Source organism: Phyllopteryx taeniolatus, chromosome 16 (assembly GCF_024500385.1).
Source record: "Phyllopteryx taeniolatus isolate TA_2022b chromosome 16, UOR_Ptae_1.2, whole genome shotgun sequence".
Taxonomy (NCBI): Eukaryota; Metazoa; Chordata; class Actinopteri; order Syngnathiformes; family Syngnathidae; genus Phyllopteryx; species Phyllopteryx taeniolatus.
The window spans coordinates 18,526,865-18,545,902 of record NC_084517.1 but is presented as its reverse complement, the minus strand read 5'-3'; the positions used below and the strand labels follow the sequence as shown (position 1 = coordinate 18,545,902).

At 41.2% G+C, this 19,038-nt stretch overlaps 3 protein-coding genes across 7 annotated transcripts; 2 read left to right on the top strand and 1 right to left on the bottom strand.

Annotated features, from left to right (window-relative positions):
- Nucleotides 1–1,500: 1,500 nt before the first annotated feature.
- LOC133465504 (hemoglobin embryonic subunit alpha-like) lies at nt 1,501–2,560 on the top strand. The gene is made up of 3 exons (XM_061748391.1): nt 1,501–1,659; nt 1,739–1,946; nt 2,350–2,560. Exons 1-3 carry the CDS (start codon nt 1,565–1,567, stop codon nt 2,476–2,478), a joined length of 432 nt encoding a protein of 143 aa, XP_061604375.1. The 5' UTR covers nt 1,501–1,564; the 3' UTR covers nt 2,479–2,560.
- A 1,984-nt stretch (nt 2,561–4,544) lies between these two features.
- nprl3 (NPR3-like, GATOR1 complex subunit) lies at nt 4,545–14,535 on the top strand. Of its 3 annotated transcripts, XM_061748383.1 has the most exons (15): nt 4,545–4,651; nt 4,738–4,994; nt 5,430–5,496; nt 6,018–6,056; nt 6,622–6,754; nt 7,455–7,529; nt 9,051–9,204; nt 9,281–9,356; nt 9,427–9,564; nt 10,801–10,957; nt 11,728–11,834; nt 11,949–12,078; nt 12,342–12,540; nt 12,649–12,850; nt 13,550–14,535. In XM_061748383.1, exons 2-15 carry the CDS (start codon nt 4,778–4,780, stop codon nt 13,713–13,715), a joined length of 1,860 nt encoding a protein of 619 aa, XP_061604367.1. In that variant the 5' UTR covers nt 4,545–4,651; nt 4,738–4,777; the 3' UTR covers nt 13,716–14,535. The 3 variants fall into 3 exon arrangements, with proteins under 3 accessions (XP_061604367.1, XP_061604368.1, XP_061604369.1); XM_061748384.1 differs by lacking the exon at nt 6,018–6,056 and having other exon boundaries at nt 4,569–4,994; XM_061748385.1 differs by lacking the exons at nt 4,545–4,651; nt 4,738–4,994; nt 5,430–5,496; nt 6,018–6,056; nt 6,622–6,754 and having other exon boundaries at nt 7,457–7,566.
- mpg (N-methylpurine DNA glycosylase) lies at nt 13,854–18,016 on the bottom strand. Of its 3 annotated transcripts, XM_061748389.1 has the most exons (4): nt 17,634–18,016; nt 16,868–17,078; nt 15,446–15,645; nt 13,854–14,060 (listed from the first exon to the last, which is right to left on the bottom strand). In XM_061748389.1, exons 1-4 carry the CDS (start codon nt 17,877–17,879, stop codon nt 13,854–13,856), a joined length of 864 nt encoding a protein of 287 aa, XP_061604373.1. In that variant the 5' UTR covers nt 17,880–18,016. The 3 variants fall into 3 exon arrangements, with proteins under 3 accessions (XP_061604373.1, XP_061604371.1, XP_061604372.1); XM_061748387.1 differs by lacking the exon at nt 13,854–14,060 and having other exon boundaries at nt 14,805–15,645; XM_061748388.1 differs by lacking the exon at nt 13,854–14,060 and having other exon boundaries at nt 14,805–15,645; nt 16,874–17,078; nt 17,634–18,015.
- Between the last annotated feature and the right edge of the window lie 1,022 nt (nt 18,017–19,038).

Sequence of the window (19,038 nt, the reverse complement as noted above, 5' to 3'; positions counted from 1 at the left end):
GATGAGCTTCTCCTGGTCTGCTTGACACATGCAAGCCTTCACTCTGGATATGTTCTTCAGATGGTAGAAGGCAGTTTTAGTAATGGATTTGAAGCACGGCAAGGGGATCATGAAAGGCGTCAACGTTTTAGATATGGATTTTGACTGTTGAAAGTCAGGTCGGAATCTGTCCGAACACCAAGGTTTTGGACTTGGTCTTTGGTTTTTAAAGAGAGTGACTCCAGGTATTTACTAACAGAAATTCCCTTTTCTTTATTGCCAAAAACAATTATTACAATTATTATTAGTTTTGTTGTGGTTTAATTGAAGAACATTTTGGCTCATCCAGATTTTTATCTGTTTTAGACAGTGACACAACACCGTAATTGAACTGTAGTCAACTGGAGACACTGCTAGATATAACTGTGTGTCATCTGCATGGCTATGATAGTCAAAATTAAAGTTCTGAAGAATTTGACCCAAGGGTAACATATACAGGCTGAACAGGAGGGGTCCAAGAACTAACCCTTGAGGGACCCCATAGGTCATTGCCATTCGATGAGATTGAACACTTCCAAAGGTTACAAAATAACTCCTTTCCTCCAGGTAGGACTTGAAACATTTAAGGACTGTTCCATAAAGGATCGATTTTGCCCAAATAGCAGCATTAAACTCTCAACCAAAGCACCGAGATGAGTCTTTCCGACAAGGACAAGAACACAATCAAGGCCTTCTGGACTCTGACTGGTGGAAGGCTGACATGATCAGGAGCGAAGCTCTGACCAGGTAAATACGTCCACGGCAAAGACGAGGTGTGCATCAATTTACTCTTCCTTGACGACGGCTTTGTTTTTGCCTTGGCAGGATGATCTACGTGTACCCTCTGACTAAGACTGGAAGGACTTGAGCGTCAACTCCGCTCCGGTCAAGAAGCACGGCAAGGGGATCATGAAAGGCGTCAACGAGGCCATCGGCAAAATCGACAACCTGACTGCGGGCCTGCTGAACCTCCCCAAAAAAATTGTGATCTGTCGTTTTTGTTGTTATTTTAGGGCAATTCTAAAACCTTTTTGGCGGGGCTGTCACTTACTCCTGGATTTTCACTATTCGGGCCTTATCTTCTCCCCCACAAGCAAAACAGCAGAATTGCTACACGCTGAATAAGACAGCTGAAGTAGAAAAATGATTAGGGTGGAGATTCATTGTTTTTTCTTTTTTGAATGATGTTAATAATATTCATATGATCAAACACCATAACAACATGTGTGAAAACATGCCACACATGAGCTCCTCATGATTAACTCACTTGTTTCCATTGTTATTGTTGTCTCACATAAGCAGAGCTGCAGTGTTATAATTATAGCGTATATTTACAAAGTGGCTTTCAAGAGACCCAAGGACGCTTTTTCTTTCAGTCGGGGTGGTGGGAGCGTGCTGTATCTTCTGCAGGACGCATCATTTGGATGCCATCCAGCTTGCAGGCACGCATCATATCTGGGGTGTGCCCGTGCACCATTGCCACACTGAATATAAAGGCTTAATTTTGACCTCATCGGGGCATTAAGCTCTCAGTCAAAGCACCAAGATGAGTCTCTCCGAGAAGGACAAAGCCAGAGTCAAGGCCTTCTGGTCTCTAGCGTCCAAAAGGGCAGACCTCATCGGAAGCGACGCTCTGACCAGGTAAATAGGACCACGGCAAAGACGAGGCGCGCATCGCTTTACTCTTCCTCGACAACGGCTTTTGTTTTTTCCTTGGCAGGATGATCTACGTGTACCCCCAGACTAAGACCTACTTCTCCCACTGGAAGGACTTGACCCTCGGCTCTGCTCCGGTCAAGAAGCACGGCAAGGTGATCATGAAAGGCGTCAGCGAGGCCATCGGCAAAATCGACAACCTGACTGCGGGCCTGCTGAACCTCAGCGAGCTGCACGCCTTCACCTTGAGAGTGGACCCCGCCAACTTCAAGGTGGATGCTCTCGACACGCTCATTTGTGACGTTACCTCCACACACTATGTACCACGGCACCACCATCCAACCATATTAAAGATTGGCCATATGTCTACTAAAACAGTAATGGAGGAATAAAAACCTTCTCATGACATTGATAGTCACAATCCACGGTTCATCGTTTTGACAAAGAGTTTTCACCATGTAGCTGTGCCACAGAACAATGAACAGATTATATATTTTCAGATGGGTACTTGAAGATAGATTAGCATACAATTGCCTTTTACATGTGCAAAGAAAATAACGAAGATTCAAGATCTCAGCTTTGTTTCTTCTTTCTATAGCTAACATTCAAAGATTGAAACGTGAACAACTGAACAATGCAATGAATGTACCAAAATGTATTTTATCCCCGGCCCAGATTCTTTCCCACTGCATCCTCGTGGTGATGGCCACGCTGTTCCCGAAGGAGTTCACCCCGGAGGTCCACTTGTGCATGGACAAGTTCCTGGCCGCCCTGACTCTCGCCATCAGTGAGAAGTACAGATGAACAACATCCAGCGTGCCCACGGGATTCAATTCATTTCTCTCGCTCTCCGTTGGGCTTAGTTTCAATAAATGATCAAAAACAATGATAAACGTCATGGTTTTTTTTTTTTTTTTTTTTTTCTAATTTGGAATCATTCACTTACTCTCAACTCCCCAATCACTGGATTTTTATACAATATACAGTTCACTCATCAGTCAAATGATAAAACGTTTTGGATTAAATCATTAATGTTGCATGATTACAACGTTAGCTGGTGGAGCTTCTGGAGTAAATACTGAACAAATAACTTATGATAAACAATGTCTTTCAGTTTTGACAGAGCATATTTTACAAAATTATACAAACAAAGCATTTTATGTCCATCAATGTTACAATTTGTTGTTCTACTTGCATTAATTTTTATTTTTTGTTTTCACTTGAATTGCCGTACTGCATCATGGGACATATTGACCATCAGTTGTTCACGATTTTTCAAAGTTGCATTCTGGGATACATTTTAAGGGCATTACATACAGTCGGAGATAATCTATACTTACAACACATTCGTGCGTCACTACAAAATGGCAAACTCACTATATAGAGCACTAAATAGTGGATAGAGACTGATTTGGAAAACAGCCTCAGCCTGTCTGGCAATAGCTCCCTGCTGGAATACTGGAATGATAAAGGAAAGGGAAAGTGGGCAGCGATAGTCAAACAAAGACTAAAAACAACACATCATTTCGACAGCAGAAAAATACTATGAAAGGAAACTGGAATTATATTTGTCATCCCAGATCTAAATACAAACATGAAGGATCATTTGCACCCTCACTATATCGAAGATTTTTCAACAAACATTTTTTCTTTTTTACAGTTTCCAGCACAGGTGTCAAACTCAAGGCCCCAGGGCCAGATCCGGCCCGCCACTTGATTTTATGTGGCCCGCGAAGGGAAATCATGTGTGTCAACTAGATAGTGTTGAGATACTTCCTAAATTTTCGCCTAGCATGTCTCAAGTCCTAAAATTGGAGACTTAATTCTGACACGAGTCAAGTTATGAGACTGGAGTCCCCCACCTCTGATTTTTATATTGTTCAAATTGTTTGTATTATTTACTATATTATTGCATCATTTGCCATTACACCATGTTAAAGATGGCCTATATTGCTACTAATATTTAAAAAAATAATAATAATAAATAAATGAAATGAACGCACTGTTTTGTTTGAGTGAAACATTTATTTTTGAGACGTTCTGCATCAGCTTTATCCTGCAGAGTTGGAAACGCTCGTGCGCAAAGCCGTAGAAAAGAAAGTCTGAACAGTGACAGGAGAAGACTCGATATTCTCACCCAGCTTGACAGGCACTCAACTAAATGCCTGTCAGATATCAAACACTTTGTGGGGGGAATTGATGACAGAGGAGTCGTTGTTATTTTAATTTTTTTTAAATTGATTAATGAAGAAAAAATGGGCTCCACCAGAAATGGCACTTTTTTCATCATGGGCTGGTGCTGGTGCACCACGAGGGATCTATGTATGCCCATGCCTGCAGCTTGTCCCAGTGTAATGCAATGCAGGCACAATTAAATAGTTCCAAAATTGACCATATGCATTTTCCACAGAAACCTCACAATATTATATTTTAAAATAATCTGATATGATCATCATGTCCAATTAGTGAACTATAAAAGAAATGGGCCCCGATGAAGACAATGTGTTTCAGAGGGGGGCGGGGCGTACGTTGGAGAACACCACCATTTAACAAAAAAATCATTTTTGGCACAAAATAAATTATTTATCCCTATATAGTAACGATGCTAGATTTTGTTTGATTAAAAAAATATTAATAGGGTTTACCTACCACAGGCGTCGTATTTTGGGAGTTTTCGTGAAACGATGCATCCACCCGGCTTGTCTGTGATGAGTCCTACAGCCTGCAGCCACACAACCAACAGTTTTGCCAAAAATTACCGAAAATCCATTTTTTAAAAAGGCCAAAGCAGAGAAGTGAGTTCAGTGACGGGCCGGTCTTTGCTTGTGCGCATGCGCAGTGTTGCTCTGTTCATTGTTTCGAGTCGGACACTTTCTGGGATACACAAAACAATCGCTAAATTGAGGAGGTTAAGGCAACGTGACAATTAGGCCTAAATTAATAAATTGGAAAAAAAACTATGTCAAAGCAGCATTTAGTAAGTATTGTTCAAGGCTTAACTTGAAACGAGGAAAGTGGGTTGTTTTTTGTTTTTTTTTGCGTGACAACACTTCGTGGCGACAGGTGTCGATAGTGTCGCAGCTATGCTAGCGCCAATGCTAACATGATGCTCAACCCATCCGGCGATGGCGGCGGCTCCGCAGATGACCAACGAAAATCGGCGGTCGCGCAGCCGAGAATCAGCTTGTACAGAGGGCAAAAATGGGGACACAAGACCAACCCCATAAGTGTCATCCTGGTGAGCTCCGGCAGCCGCGGGAACAAGCTGCTCTTCCGCTACCCTTTCCAACGAGCTGCCGAGTGCGCGTCTTCGCACGCAGGTAAACGTTTGCACCACATTAATAGCATCTCAATAAACTACAAAATAAGTCGTTGAGTGACAACATCAATCTTTGACATTATCCACGAGTCGCAAAAAGTTAAGGATCTTCGGCTTTCGGGTGAAATTTGAGGATGAAAATCAAATGCACCTTTGCTTTTTGTAAACTTCCTTCTTTGTTAGTGAACAACACTTTGTGCCCAAGTGAAGATAAGCGGTTCACAAAATAGTACCTGAAGCATTGAAAGTTCAGCATGTGCAGTCAAATGTTTAAAAAAAAAAAAAAAAGGTCAATATATCCACTTGTAAATGTTTTCGTGCATTTTAGGTTCATAAGATAAAATTTCACTTGAAAGCTAATTACCCGTAACGTTTTGTGAATTGTTATATATCCAAAATGGATTTAATATGAAGGCCGTATCTTCTCCCCCGCTAGCAAAACAGCGGAATCGCTACGCGCTGAATACGACGGGAGAAGTTGAAGATCAGGATGGAGATTCCAGGTATTTTCTTCTGGTTCTGAATAATGTTAATAATATTCATATGCGTAAACACTGTAAGAATGCGTCCGCAATCCTGCCATCCTACCGTCCGTACGTTAGTTTCCGTTCCATTGTCAACATGTGTTTTCCATTTGATCCGCTCCAATCAACAAAAAGCACAAAGCTGCGTGAGCAGAATTCATGTGAGAACTGTTTAGCAAAAATAAAAATAGCAGTTTTCCGTTAAACGTATGAGTGCATTAACATTCTCTGTTTACCTTTGAACGTAGAGGTAAATGCATTTCACAGGGAAAAGGCTAAGCAGAGCTGCAGTGTTATAACGCCAAACAAGCCTAATTGACAGTTGAGACTGACTCCAAATTATGGAGACATGGATTTATCCTGAAACTTTGGAATCTTTCAATTTAAATCCGCCCAAATTTGAAAATACGTTATGAAGCGTGTAGTCGGCCATTGTATTGCCATTTTTGTTTGCTTGTTTCTTCTCTTTTGTTTTGTTTACGGCCCCATTCCCATTTCAGAGAGCCATCCTCATTAACTGACGAACAGTTGGTAGCGGGGTAAGACTTTGGAATCCTCCGAAAGCACCTTTTTCTTTTGCTTCCATCACTCGCTGTCTTTCCTTGTATTCGTGAATTGAGTGCGACTGACTGATTATTATTATTTTTTTATATATATATACTTTTCTTTTGTAACGCGTGACAACGTTCTTGTGCATATTCCCGAGGTGAAACGGTGTGTTAATGAATTGCCCCCCTGTACTACTGTACTCTGCTTTGTTGTTTAGAACTGTGATTAAAGTGGAATCAATCAGCGTGCAGCATGTTGCACTCGTGGAAATTGGCTGCAAACTCCAATTAAATTCACTCCCCCCCCCCCCCCAATCATTGGGGTAGGTTTGTAGTGCTTACAGCATGAATTCCCTGCCGCATTAATCTTCTTCAGAATGTTTAGCCACACACAAATGTAATTTCTGTGAAATATAGTACAGATCACAGGAAGTGGATGTTGTAATCAAAACTGCTCCCCAAATCTTTCTTTTCGCAACTAGAAAATCGGCCTTTCAAAAGTGTTTTGTTGTTGTTTTTAACACCCTGGGGTAAACGTCGCCTTTCCGTCTTGTAGGTTCTCCGACAGCATCCTGGCCACCATCCTGGCCACCAAGTCGGACATGTGCGGCAAGAAGTTTGAGCTGAAGATCGACAATGTTCGCTTTGTGGGACACCCGACTCTGCTGCAACATCCTCCCATCATTCAGGTCAGCGAGGAGTATGCTGGCCATTTCTCTCCGCTTTGCTTCCTTTTTTAAAGAACCATTTTAGTTGTGTTCATGCAATTGTATTGAAACGATCTGATTTAGCGATAATAACATAGTCGATATCAAATTGTATTTTTTGGCCCTGTCGCGGCCGCCTTTGAAACCAATGAAAACTGCATTTTTGAAAAAATAAATCCTTGTTATTTAAAATGGGTTTCATTTTCTACTCAACGCTTGAAAATATATATTTTTTCAACAATTAATTTTAAATTTCATCAAAACCAATGATATGTATGTTTTCTACCAGAAGACACCATTTTTCAATTGTTGGTCACGTGAGCAATTTCATGTAAGATAAGCGGCTAAGAAAATGGATGTTTCTGAAAGACGTTTATTTGCTGATGGCACTCCAATTGAGCAAATGAATGATGCTTTTTTTTTCTATTTCTCTTCTCCATTTCTTTTTTCTTTTGATTAAAAACAGAAAATTAGATGCACACGAGTTAAACAGTTAAAGTAACAATTTAAAGGTTTCTTTTTTTTATTTATTGCATAATTACTGTATATGACTGTGTCATTCCCAAAACGTATATATTCGTCCACATTTTTATATAAGATGTGTACAACTTTCTTATGATGGTTCCTCTTAATAATGTGCCATAGAGTACCTTTAATTTACATTTTTTATGTTTGATTTCAGGTGTCTAAAACCGACCCTTCGCCAAAGAGGGAGATGCCCACCATGATCTTGTTCAACGTTGTGTTTGCTCTGAGGGTATGAAAAGTCTTGCGTATTCCGGACACTTCATTAGGTAAAATCTGCACAATATAAATACTTTTTAAAAATGTGAAAATGTGTCTTCACAATGATAATTATGCTCCATTTTGTTTGACAGTTGACAGTGGTAATAATTTAACATTCTATGTATTAAATTACATCCACTACTGGGAGCTGTTTTGAATATTTTCACCCTCAATGTCTCCAAAATAATAGAAAAATCACTCCAAATAATAACATATACTGCAGGTAAAAAAAAAATATTTAAAAATATGAAACTATTTCAAAATAAATGAATGACAATTTTTGATGTTGATATCAGCGTATGTAATGATTCTGTTTGTGGGTGGGACTAAAAGAAGGGAGGGTTGATGGTGGGCTCTGTTTACAAGTGATAATATCCCACCCAGTCTTCTCTATCTGTGACGGCAGAGGAGGCTTTGGTGGGGGGGGGGATTCAGATTTGCATGTTTAATCGTCTTGCCTGACAAGGCGCCACCTGTTCCCTGCCCTTGCTGAGTCACGGTCAGCGGTCCCCTCAGCTGAGTCGGGGGGGGGGGGGCTAAAAGAGGCTGAATCATGTTTTGGGCAACAACTGGGATATTTGTACGCCGTCACCGTGAACAAATTATATTATTATTATTCATAGCATCAGCAGTATTACGATGCTATCTATAATGAAGACACTGGAAAAAGTAGTCGTAATAACAATTGCATTTGATGTTTAAGCCACACAGTTAAGTCATTGAACATGCTAAACAAAGCTTGAACTTGAATCTGACACTTGTGAGCTGTTTGAATTTTCTTTTTTACAGAAACATTGATAATTTTAGCATGTAAAACATGAACGCATAAGTAAAGAGGAAAAAATATGTATTGGAAAAAATATTCCAAAATATTTGAATCTTTAAAAAAAACAAAAATCCTGAACAAAAATTACACTTGGATAGAAATACACAAATAATTAGATTTGAATACAAAAATACTGGATTACTAATGCATAAATAGAAAACGGACACAAATATTAGAAAAAGAAGCTAATTGAAAATAGTACAAAAATAAATAAGCAAAAACTAAATATGAGACAAAAAGAATATAAAAACACTAGTAGAAAATAGAAGAAATGTTACAAATCCACACATATTTGAAAAAAAGTTTAGAAAACAAAACAAAATCACAATTAGAAGAAAATACCAAATAGACAATACAGCAATATTAGAAAATGCTATGAAGGTATATGACAAAAATGCTAAATGATTAGATACAAATCCACAAATATTTACAAGTATTTTAAAAAACAAAATATTAGGACCAAGTATATAAACATTAAAATATTAGAGCAATACCATACAAAATTATTAGACAAATAATATTATGATATTAGATTATGAATGCGCAAAAATTACTTTACAGCATATGTGTATGCTGTGTTGTAGCATACACATATGCTACATGTGTATGCTACACATGTAGCATATATGTATTGTGTGTTGTAGTGTAAGTCGTATGTTTGTACAGGCCAACGCTGACCCCTCGGTCATCAGCTGCATGCAAAACTTGTCGCGTCGCATCGCCATCGCGCTGCAGCACGAGGAGCGCCGCTGCCAGTACCTGACCAGGGAGGCCAAGTTCATGCTGGCCGTGCAGGACGAGATCACCACCGTCAGCGAAAGTGAGACCGCGCGGCTCGTGTCATTAAAAAAAAAATTAAAAAAAATCAGTGTGTCACTCACACTCTTTGTCGTCAGCGAGCCCACAGTCGCCGTTTAGACAAATTCTGCCCAAATGTAAGCTGGCCAAGGACCTCAAGGAGGCGTACGACAGGTGAGCGAACGTGTGAACACGACATCATTCATTGCTTCAGATTTTTTTTACCAACCATGCGTTTGTCCAGCTTGTGTACGACCGGCATGGTGCGGCTGCACATCAACAACTGGCTGGAGGTGAGCTTCTGCCTCCCGCACAAGATCCACCGCATCGGCGGCAACTACATCCCCCCCGAGGCCTTAGAGCGCAGCCTGAAGGCCATCAGGTGCGTCGTCCTTGCCTTGTGCACCATTAGGTACCCCCGCGTCACGCACTAACAAGAAATGAGACGCGCTGAACATTTCACGTCAACACGAGCACGGTTATTATCAGTTATCATGATGTTGCACATCAGAAATGCTCCAGATAGTTGCACAAGTATAAACATTAGGTACACTTGCACAGTCGGTGTGTGTAAATAAATTTGAGAAAACAATACAAAATAACAAATGAAATGTACACAAATTTTAGGAAAAAAATCTATTTAGCTAAACATACACAACGATTGTTACATTTTTAAAAAAGTATAATATTACGGGGGCAAAAGAGTGAGAAAATATGAAAAAAAAGTCAATGAAAAAATTAGGGTAAATAATACAAGATACAGGATGAAAACTACGCAAATATTTGAAAAAACTATTGTAAAATAATAGGAAAAGAAAATAATTATAGTACAGATGCACACATTTATGGAAAAAATTGACAATAATCAAATCCCAAAATACAGAAAATAATTGTAGATGAAAAGTACACAAATATATAAATATTGTAAAATTATAGAAAAAAAAAACAGTATTACAGATGCACATTTTGAAAAAATAATAGAAGGCAAACCAAATACTAGACATGAATATTAGAACATATTATTACTATGCAAAAAATATTTGAAAATAAGACAACCACATCAGACAAAGAAATACAAAAAATATTTGATTGCAAACACGAATATTGGACCAAAAAACTCACAATTTTTAGGAAATACATATCAAGGCAAATATACACAGGTATTAAAATAAAAATAAAATGTAAAAATATTAGACAAAAACTATCAGAAAACAATACAAACATAGACAAACAATAGAAAAACATGACTAAAAAATATTGAACAAATGAAAACAGCATGATTTTATGATGGCGTAGTAGATTTTACAGGTGCAACTAATGTTGTGTCCAGTCCACTTTAAGCATTATTAATTCATTTCCTTATTTTCTAATATTATATTTCATGCCTGTGGGTTGTTCGTGGCCTCTATAGGTTGTCTGCACTTAACTGATAACAAGCAGTCAGTCATTTGAGGACGAGGTGTGTTGACTGGGATATTCCGCCCCCTGTTGTTCGTCCTGAATCATTACCTCTGCCAAGAAATGCGCTTTTTATTCCCCTTCAAAAGCTGTTGTTTGCTCAGAATGCGATTTTTCCAGAATGAAGGCCTTCAGTATCTCGATGTGTGCTGTCATCCAGGCCCTATCACGCGCTGCTGCTGCTGGAAAGCGAGAAGGCGCTGCTGGGCCAACTTCCCGTGGACTGCTCGCCCGCCATGATGCGCCTCATTAAGACCTGCTCGGCGGTGAAGAACCTGCAGCAGCTTGCTCAGGACACTGACCTGGCCCTGCTTCAGGTGAGGATGCTGTTTACTCACCTCCATGTCAGATAGATCTAACCAGAAAATGACAAACACTCAGCAATCATAGTTCTCTTATTTTTATGTTTAATTTGAACCGATCACAAATGGTGGTAAAAAGAAGAAAACCGGCACTCGGAGAGTCCGGATCGCTGCCAAGGATGGAAAATGTGCCTTCAATTTAAATTGCAGTCAGATGCGCTATGATGATCAGATCCAGATGAAACTTGGTTTGACATCAAAGCTTCAAAGTCTACACTCCCCTTAAAAAGTATTGAAACTGTGAAGCCGGTTCCTTTGGTATGGGGGAGTTTGACATGAAAAGGTGAATATGAGTCAAAACATCATTTCAGCTTTTATTCCAGGTATGACCATCTGGATCTAATGTACACAACTTTAATATGAATAGATAGCAGCTTTTGTGAACAAAAAGTGGGACCTTATATATATTGATGATTCAAACAATAAATAGTTTTAGTTTTGGATTTTGCCTGTGAAGACTACGCTTACACAAGTTTAACAACCATGGAACGGTGCAACTCGGTCGGCCACAGGTGGACGGTGAGCCCAAAATTCCCCCACCGCCACGGCACCAATACCCCCGGTTCACATTTATTATAATTTCCTTCGGTGTTTTGGTTTTGGCCTCGGTTCCGGTTTCAGCCAAGAATTTCCACTTCAGTGCATCACTAGTTATTGCTGACTGTTTGTTTTTCTAGAATACAATAGTGTAGAGTCAGAATACTAGCGTGTTGCTTTGCTCTCAGATCTTCCAAATTGCAGCCCACCTGGTTTACTGGGGCAAGGCCATCATCATTTTCCCTCTGTGTGAGAACAACGTCTACATGCTGTCCCCTCACGGCAACATCTACCTGTGAGTCCCAGGTTTCGTCATCTCCACAGATATGGCGCTGTGTATGATATTCGTGCAGTCTCAGAGCGGTCCAATACAGTGTGACCTCTCTCTCTTTCTCCACTCACTGGACAGATACTCGCCTCACGCCGAACAGTTTGCGCAGCAGTTTCCCGGTCACGACCTTCCTTCCATGTTGGCCAAGTTCTCGCTGCCTGTCTCGCTGGCCGAGTTCAGGCACCCCCTGGAAGCTCCTGCGCAGGAGGTGCGACTGCATCACAAAGACATTTTACAACTTTAAAAAAAATAATAATAATAATCATTACTGTGTACAATCAAAAATGTGCGATTGATGAACTGTAATATAGCAAGGGAACACTGTACATATTTACACTCATGTAAAGTGCATTTCAGAGGACATTTACTTGTGTGGCGTTTGCACATTCTACCCGTACTGGCATGGGTTTCTCCCTCTTCGTCTATTCATATTTGCCCTCCGATTGACTCTCACCCGCATGCCCCGAGCAGGCTCAGCTGATCCAGATGGTGGTGTGGATGCTGCAGCGCCGCCTGCTCATCCAGCTGCACACATACATCTGCCTCATGGTGCCGCCCGCAGAGGACGAGCCTGTTTACAGGGACGACGAGCTGCCGCCGGCCGCCCGGGTCGCGGGCGGGAACGGGCGCGGTCTGAGCACCCCGAGCGTCCTCAGCTTCGGATCCCCAAGTATGCCATCACTATGTGTGCGCTGTGTGTGTGTCTGAGAGTGAGGGAGGGAAAAAACAAAAACTGACCATGTGACCTTATGTGTGCCCCCCCCCCGCCGCCGTGCAGCCAGCAGCGACGACATGACCCTGACCAGCCCCAGCATGGACAACTCCAGCGCAGAGCTGGCCCCCGGCGGAGACGACTCCCCCCTCAACAAAAGGATCTTGTTGACCGAGACCCTGCTGGCCAGCCTGTCGGACCACGAGAGACAGTTCGTCCTCAACGTCCCTGCCGCGCAGAACCCGGAGGACCTCCGGATGTTTGCCAGGTCGTTTTCTCTCATCATGACTCTTTACACTACAACTACCTCACGCCACTGGTACTTACACAACTCATCGGTTATATTTTGTGGTTGTGTAGAAAGGTTTACCTTGGGCTACTGTATTAAAGCCTCACCAATAATACATTGGACATCAATGCCTTGTTAGGCTTTTATGTTGAAGTTGCCGTTCGTAGTGCGTTGGCAGCGTGTTACCGTGATGCTTAGTATGAACAATCGTCTTAGCAGAAGGCTTGACTTTGCCTCTTAACTGGATTCTTGTCCTGACCGCAGTTTATATTACCATCATATACTGCTTGCTGCCAACCACATCAACACAATACCATCCCAAAATTACACATATATATATATATATATATATATATATATGGTCACATATAATATTATTAATAATACGCACCGGCATAGATTTGTTATCTTCTAATCTTACTGCAGTTCAAGGAGTCACAGTAGTCGTGAAATTCTTCTTCGTTTGTGTCTTCATGACTGTGTTAGACTGCTCCCTAGTGGCCAAGTCGCCCAATGTAGTCACCGTATTTAACATGATCGCAAAAACATGCAACATCTGAATTTCCCCTCTGGGGATCATAATAAGATTATCTTATCGTAAAAAATTTTTTCTGTTTGTACAAAACATGAAGAAAACATTTTCTCCTGCCCACTAAAAAAAAAAAAAACAACTCTCAGGTTGCTGCACTACTTCCGGGGCCACCACCACTTGGAGGAGATCATGTACAACGAGAACATGCGGCGCTCTCAACTCAAGACGCTCTTGGACAAGTTCCGCTGCGTGCTGGTGGTGACCAATCATGAAGATCCCATCATTTCCATCTTTCAGTCTCCCACAGAGTAGAAGTACTATCAGCACCAGTCAGATGCCGTGTGGCTGGGAACTGATGTTTCAAGAGAGAAAAATGCTAGATTTATGTTCATTTATAACATGGAGAAAGTTTATTTTTGATCATTTATGAGTCCATTTTAGAATAATAAATTATTTTGTACATAGTAGAGAGAGGCCTTGAGTGTTCCGATAAATGATGGGGGTGACAGATGTCTTTGGATTGCGGAGGGGGCACACGCTGAGTAATGAGCTTTCCAGACGTCCTCCCCTCACGGATCCCGGAGGTGGGAAGATGACTGAGGACATCAGACGGGCTGTTTTTGCACTTTGAACGGGAGGCGAGGGTGTTCCAAACATCTGCGGATTCAATGAGAGCCCGAGTCACTCACCACCACCAAAACACGGATATTTATTTAAAAAAGAGACAACCTCAGCCGAAGGCATGGGTTTCACTTAAATGTTTTTTTTTTTTGTGTGTGTGCGCGCGAGAACGAAAGTAAAAGTTAAAGAACAAAATATGGAGTCGCTACCCCAGATTTCACTATTTTGAGAACTGATGCCAGACCGAAGAGAACCAAAAATCTCCTTTTCGTTTGATGGGGTTCTTCTGCTGCCTTCACTTACAAATTATTCCCATGACTTTACAATTGCCCAAAATGTCATTCTGCGCCCGATGACTTGGAAGCTAGGCCGGATGAAGATCTGGAGGCACTAACAAGCAAAAATGTACAAGGTAAGCAGTGCTGCATTGTACAAGCACAATTATACATATACAAGTGTGCTATGTATAATTTTATTTAATTTTTGTGAATTAAATTTTAATTGAATCATTTATGTACCATGTTGATGTTCATAATATTACAGCGTCTTACAATAATATTAAATATACTTTTTAGGATAAGATTTCCACTTTTTGATGAACATTTAGGCATACTATGCTGCTGTACTTTACTGTTGGTAATCGGAGAGCTGCTGCTGCTGCTGTTTGGTTTTTTTTAAGCAGGATTCAGTGTGCAACGTTTGCAAACAGCTGCTGTAGCAGATTAGTGTGCTGTGAGAGATCATCAGTTGTGCCATTGGAAATTTTACAATGTCACTCAATTGGTCCCAAAAATATTTATGTATACAAATATCTTCGTTCATCTATCTATGCCAGCGCCGTATAGTGACAGGCAGAACAATTCAATGCTCTTCCACTAGATGGCAGAGGGTACAAGTAACCCATGTATGCACCTGTTGGAATAGCTTTGTGTGGAACTCAACGGGACTATATTTCACACTATAAGTCAATTTTGGAGTAAACTGAAATGACATCAGCATTATTTCAGTAGATATACTTTAAGTGAAATTTGTGGATGTTCTTTTTTACCGGTATATAATACAGTATATGTGCCTTGGCTCAAAAGTTGAAAAACACTGCTTTTAAATGGACCCTGACAGGGGGGGGGGGGAAGGTTGAGTGAATGAATTGATTCAGAGTGAATGAATTGATTCAGAGTCTGCGTTTCAGTACTTTAGTCCATTTGTGTACGGTTACAGATATTTTGACGGTGGAGGTCGGGCGGATCCTCTCGTCTTTCCCCCACTTTGTCCACCACGCTAACGCAAGCGTTCCCACGGATATAAAACCGCAGAGGCTTCTTGGCCCACTCCCCGTGGGACTCAATGCCGACACGCGGCGCCTCCACCACGACCCCGTCGTGGGCGTCTCCCGCAGATAGATCCGCGTCCTCCAGCCACACCTCCGGGTCGGTCGCCAGGTCCCGGCGGTCAAAGCGGCGCGGGACGTCCAGGGCCTGACACAGCTTTGAGGGTCCGTTGCACAGCTCCTTGTCCTTGAGGGGCCGGGCCCCGTCTTTGCGTCTGGCGGCCCTCAGCTGCCTCATGACGGCGTGACCCTGCAGCGGCTCCAGCGAGCGCAGCAGCACGGCGGCGCCATCGCCTGCGTGTGAGACACGAGACCATATGTTAGACCTGACGGCTCCACTCTGTCTCCTTTCACTTGGCCTTTACCACACACATTACATCAGGGGTTCTCAAACATTTTTGCTTCTGGAACCCGACAGGGGAGGAATTTTTCCAAGGAGCCCCTCATAATCCTAACGCCAATTAAAGATCTATGATGGGTAAATGCCTTAGGAATTATAAAGTTGCCAAATTTGAGAAAAACTGACATAATCAGAGGTGTGACAATTAATCGATTTATTGATAACTGATTAATCGTTTCGGGACATTAACTTGAAATTGTCCAAATCTTTGGAATTTTAGTTTCTCAACAATAAATATTCTGAGATTTCTGTCGTCCTCTGTGAAAGTATAATGATTATCTTTGTTTTTAATCAAAATAAGACATTTACAAACATCTGCTTTTAATATGGAAAAGAATGAGCCCATTTTCTAAGATGTTACGGACCAAAGCAGTAACTGAATCATAATCAATTCACGTCTGTGCATTTTCTGCACTGCAAGTTTGAAATTTACTGTTTTTGAATAAAGTGATGGAAAGAATTATCTGATTCATCAATTGAAAATGTAATCGACCAAATATAATCGTTAGATGGAGCCTCATGTTACGATAAATTAATATCTTTTTTTAAACTTTTCATCTTTACAAGAAGAAAGCCGTATTTTGTCAGGATAAAAAGTCAGAATCTTACGAGAATAATTTTTCCAAGAAAAAGTCATAATATGATTGTGTGAAAGTGTAAAGAGGGAAGAGTTTCAAAAATTCAACTTCACTCTTATCCATAATATTCCACCTTTTATACTGGAAAGACACCTTTATTCTCAAATAAATAAATAGACTGGAGTGAGTTGCGTGGGTAACGGAAATCCACAACTGACGCCCTCCACTAAAGGTTTGTAATTGCCTATATACGCCACAAGATCGTCGTAAAGCAATTTTTTTTTCGTATTAGAAAAAAAATTATTTCGTATAAGAGACAACTTTGGCCTGAGAGCAAAAACAGCTAAATGGTGAGTCTTTCAGTGAATATTGGTTTGGTGCTTAAGTGAGTTGAGGATCTTCATTTAGACAAAAGTAGCCCTTTGACACCATCTTGTGGCATCTCGAGACAATTTTCAGTACAAGGTCGGGGGGCCTCAATTACGCACAGATTTTCGTTATTCGGGGCACCATGTTCATCATACACATTTAAGCTTACGACGACCTTCACTGGACACGTTCATGCAGAGGTAGACGCCGTAGATCGGGTACACGTATATGGCGCCGGGCTTCATGAACATGGCCGTGTTCCTCTCTGTGCGCTTGCCCCCCGCAGAGTGCGACGCCTTGTCCTCTCCCCCCAGGTAGGCCTCCGTCTCCACCACGCGGCCTCTCAGCTCCGTGCCGTCCTCTCGCCGCCGCACCAGCACCTGCAAACGAGGATGCAGCAAAAACTGTATGTAAAACTTGTTTTTATGTATTCTGAGCCTAAAGGTTACTTTAAAAAAAAAAAAAGTGATATAAATTCCTACAAACATCTCATTAGGCACACGTGTACAATGTAATGAGATCCAATTCTGTATACAAAATATTATGAGGAAAAATAATATCTGGTTTAGATTATCTTTATCTTTGTTGTGGATTGTAATAAAAACTTTTCGGTGCACAATTTACACAGTCAAGAGATTTTAACAGCGCTTGAGATCTCAACTCAGGCCAAAGTGTCATCTGTTACTTTGCTGAAAGTTAGGACTCCATTATGGTGTTGTGTTGAACAACTTTTTATGAATAACAGACAACAGGAGGACACAAGGTGGGATATATTCCGGCCATCTACGACCGTGCAATATGCAGTTTAATCCAAAATACTGTATACTGTACAAGTAATCGTGCCTTCAAGTGTAGATAGTCAAAAGAGTCTGGAATATATTTCCAATACATTGAATATGCTGCATAAAGTGGCTTAACGGCTGTCTCGAAGTTACCTTGCCGAGGAAAGCTTTGGCCAAAGCGACGCAAGGTTGTGTGAAGAAATCCTCTCCGAGTCTTCTCCGCATCTCAGCATTTTGACCACCACTCAAATCAACACTTTGCACCACCGTCGTCGTCTCATTCAGCTTCAGTTGTTTGCTCTCAGCGGCTAATTCGCTCTCATTCACGCGTTTATTCGCTTTTTGGTCACCTTTGCGTGACGGCAGCGTTCTCTTATGCTCTGCCATTATGTATCGCATGGACGCGACATTTTAATTTGCGTTGTTTGGGGGAAGTAAATTGTTTTTGTTTTCCCTTTCCCTGGTGGTTTATTATGATTAAAGCGAATGCGAACGAGCTAGCGCAAACCCGGAAGTATATACAGGAAGTAAGACAATAACAGTTTGCTGTTAAAGGGACCGCGCACCATCTCACCGGTTATGCACTACAATTAATGCATCTTTAATCAACTAACTATGCTGGCGACATATAGTGATAGGCCAAACAATTAAATGCTTTTCCACTAGATGGCAGAAGGTCCAATTAACCTGTGTGTCTTTCTGGTGCTATTTCTACAACAGTAGTCGTAGTCTCGCGACACTGCACTATTTGCATACCTGTTGTTGACCAATATTGGCCACTCATGCCAGAGTAGCATCTGCACCACTTGCACGCTGATTGTGGAGTATCTGCAACATTTGCACAATCGACATTGTCCCAGATTATCGCGCTGCTAGTCACTATAAACTGCATACATTCCTTGAGGTCTCGGCGCCCTTTGCTCAATGGTCATTGCAGCGGACTATTGCTATATTAGTCATTAAAACTGCTCTAATTGCTAGAGGACTCTGCATCTTTTTCCACAATTGTCAAAATAAATAAATAAATTGTACCGGCATTACCAGATAACTAGCAACCCTTTATTGCTCAGTGACTGTTTTTGTCAATGTCTTTATGTCTCAAAAGTGCCCTCTGTCAATTGACTGTTTGTTGTCGTACTAGAGCGGCTCCAACTACCGGAGACAAATTCCTTGTGTGTTTTTGGGACATACTTGGAAAAATAAAGATGATTCTGATCCTGAGTAAATTTCTGAGTTAATTGAGACGAGATCATCAGATCAAACCCTTTATGACGTGGACCCAAAAAAAAAAAAAAAAAAAAAAAAACCATCTCATTTTTGGGGCAATAAAAGTGCCATAATGTTCTGTTTTGAGCCAGAGTGGCAGCCAGATAGAAATGTGCTGACCATGTCCAGTCAAGTCGTCCCTTGCGTGGATTGTTGACTTTTTCTGAGGCCGCTGTTTGCTTTGCACCTCTCTGCAGCCTATCAGCGCCCGCAGAGTGAAGTCTGAGCCGGGTTTGCCGTTATGATCACAATCTAGTTGCACTTTGTGTAATCTCTTTTTTTTTTTTTAAAT

What these genes read in the sequence shown, in the direction of transcription:
- LOC133465504 (XM_061748391.1), top strand. Translation starts at nt 1,565, where the DNA reads ATGAGTCTCTCCGAGAAGGACAAAGCCAGAGTCAAGGCCTTCTGGTCT. An exon ending in GGAAGCGACGCTCTGACCAG is followed by an intron (nt 1,660 to 1,738) that starts GTAAATAGGACC and finishes TTTCCTTGGCAG; the next exon opens with GATGATCTACGTGTACCCCC. An exon ending in TGGACCCCGCCAACTTCAAG is followed by an intron (nt 1,947 to 2,349) that starts GTGGATGCTCTC and finishes TCCCCGGCCCAG; the next exon opens with ATTCTTTCCCACTGCATCCT.
- nprl3 (XM_061748383.1), top strand. Translation starts at nt 4,778, where the DNA reads ATGATGCTCAACCCATCCGGCGATGGCGGCGGCTCCGCAGATGACCAA. An exon ending in AACATCCTCCCATCATTCAG is followed by an intron (nt 6,755 to 7,454) that starts GTCAGCGAGGAG and finishes GTTTGATTTCAG; the next exon opens with GTGTCTAAAACCGACCCTTC. An exon ending in TGGAAGCTCCTGCGCAGGAG is followed by an intron (nt 12,079 to 12,341) that starts GTGCGACTGCAT and finishes TGCCCCGAGCAG; the next exon opens with GCTCAGCTGATCCAGATGGT.
- mpg (XM_061748387.1), bottom strand. Translation starts at nt 17,879, where the DNA reads ATGCGATACATAATGGCAGAGCATAAGAGAACGCTGCCGTCACGCAAA. An exon ending in CCAAAGCTTTCCTCGGCAAG is followed by an intron (nt 17,079 to 17,633) that starts GTAACTTCGAGA and finishes CCTCGTTTGCAG; the next exon opens with GTGCTGGTGCGGCGGCGAGA. An exon ending in CGTGTCCAGTGAAGGTCGTC is followed by an intron (nt 15,646 to 16,867) that starts GTAAGCTTAAAT and finishes TCTCACACGCAG; the next exon opens with GCGATGGCGCCGCCGTGCTG.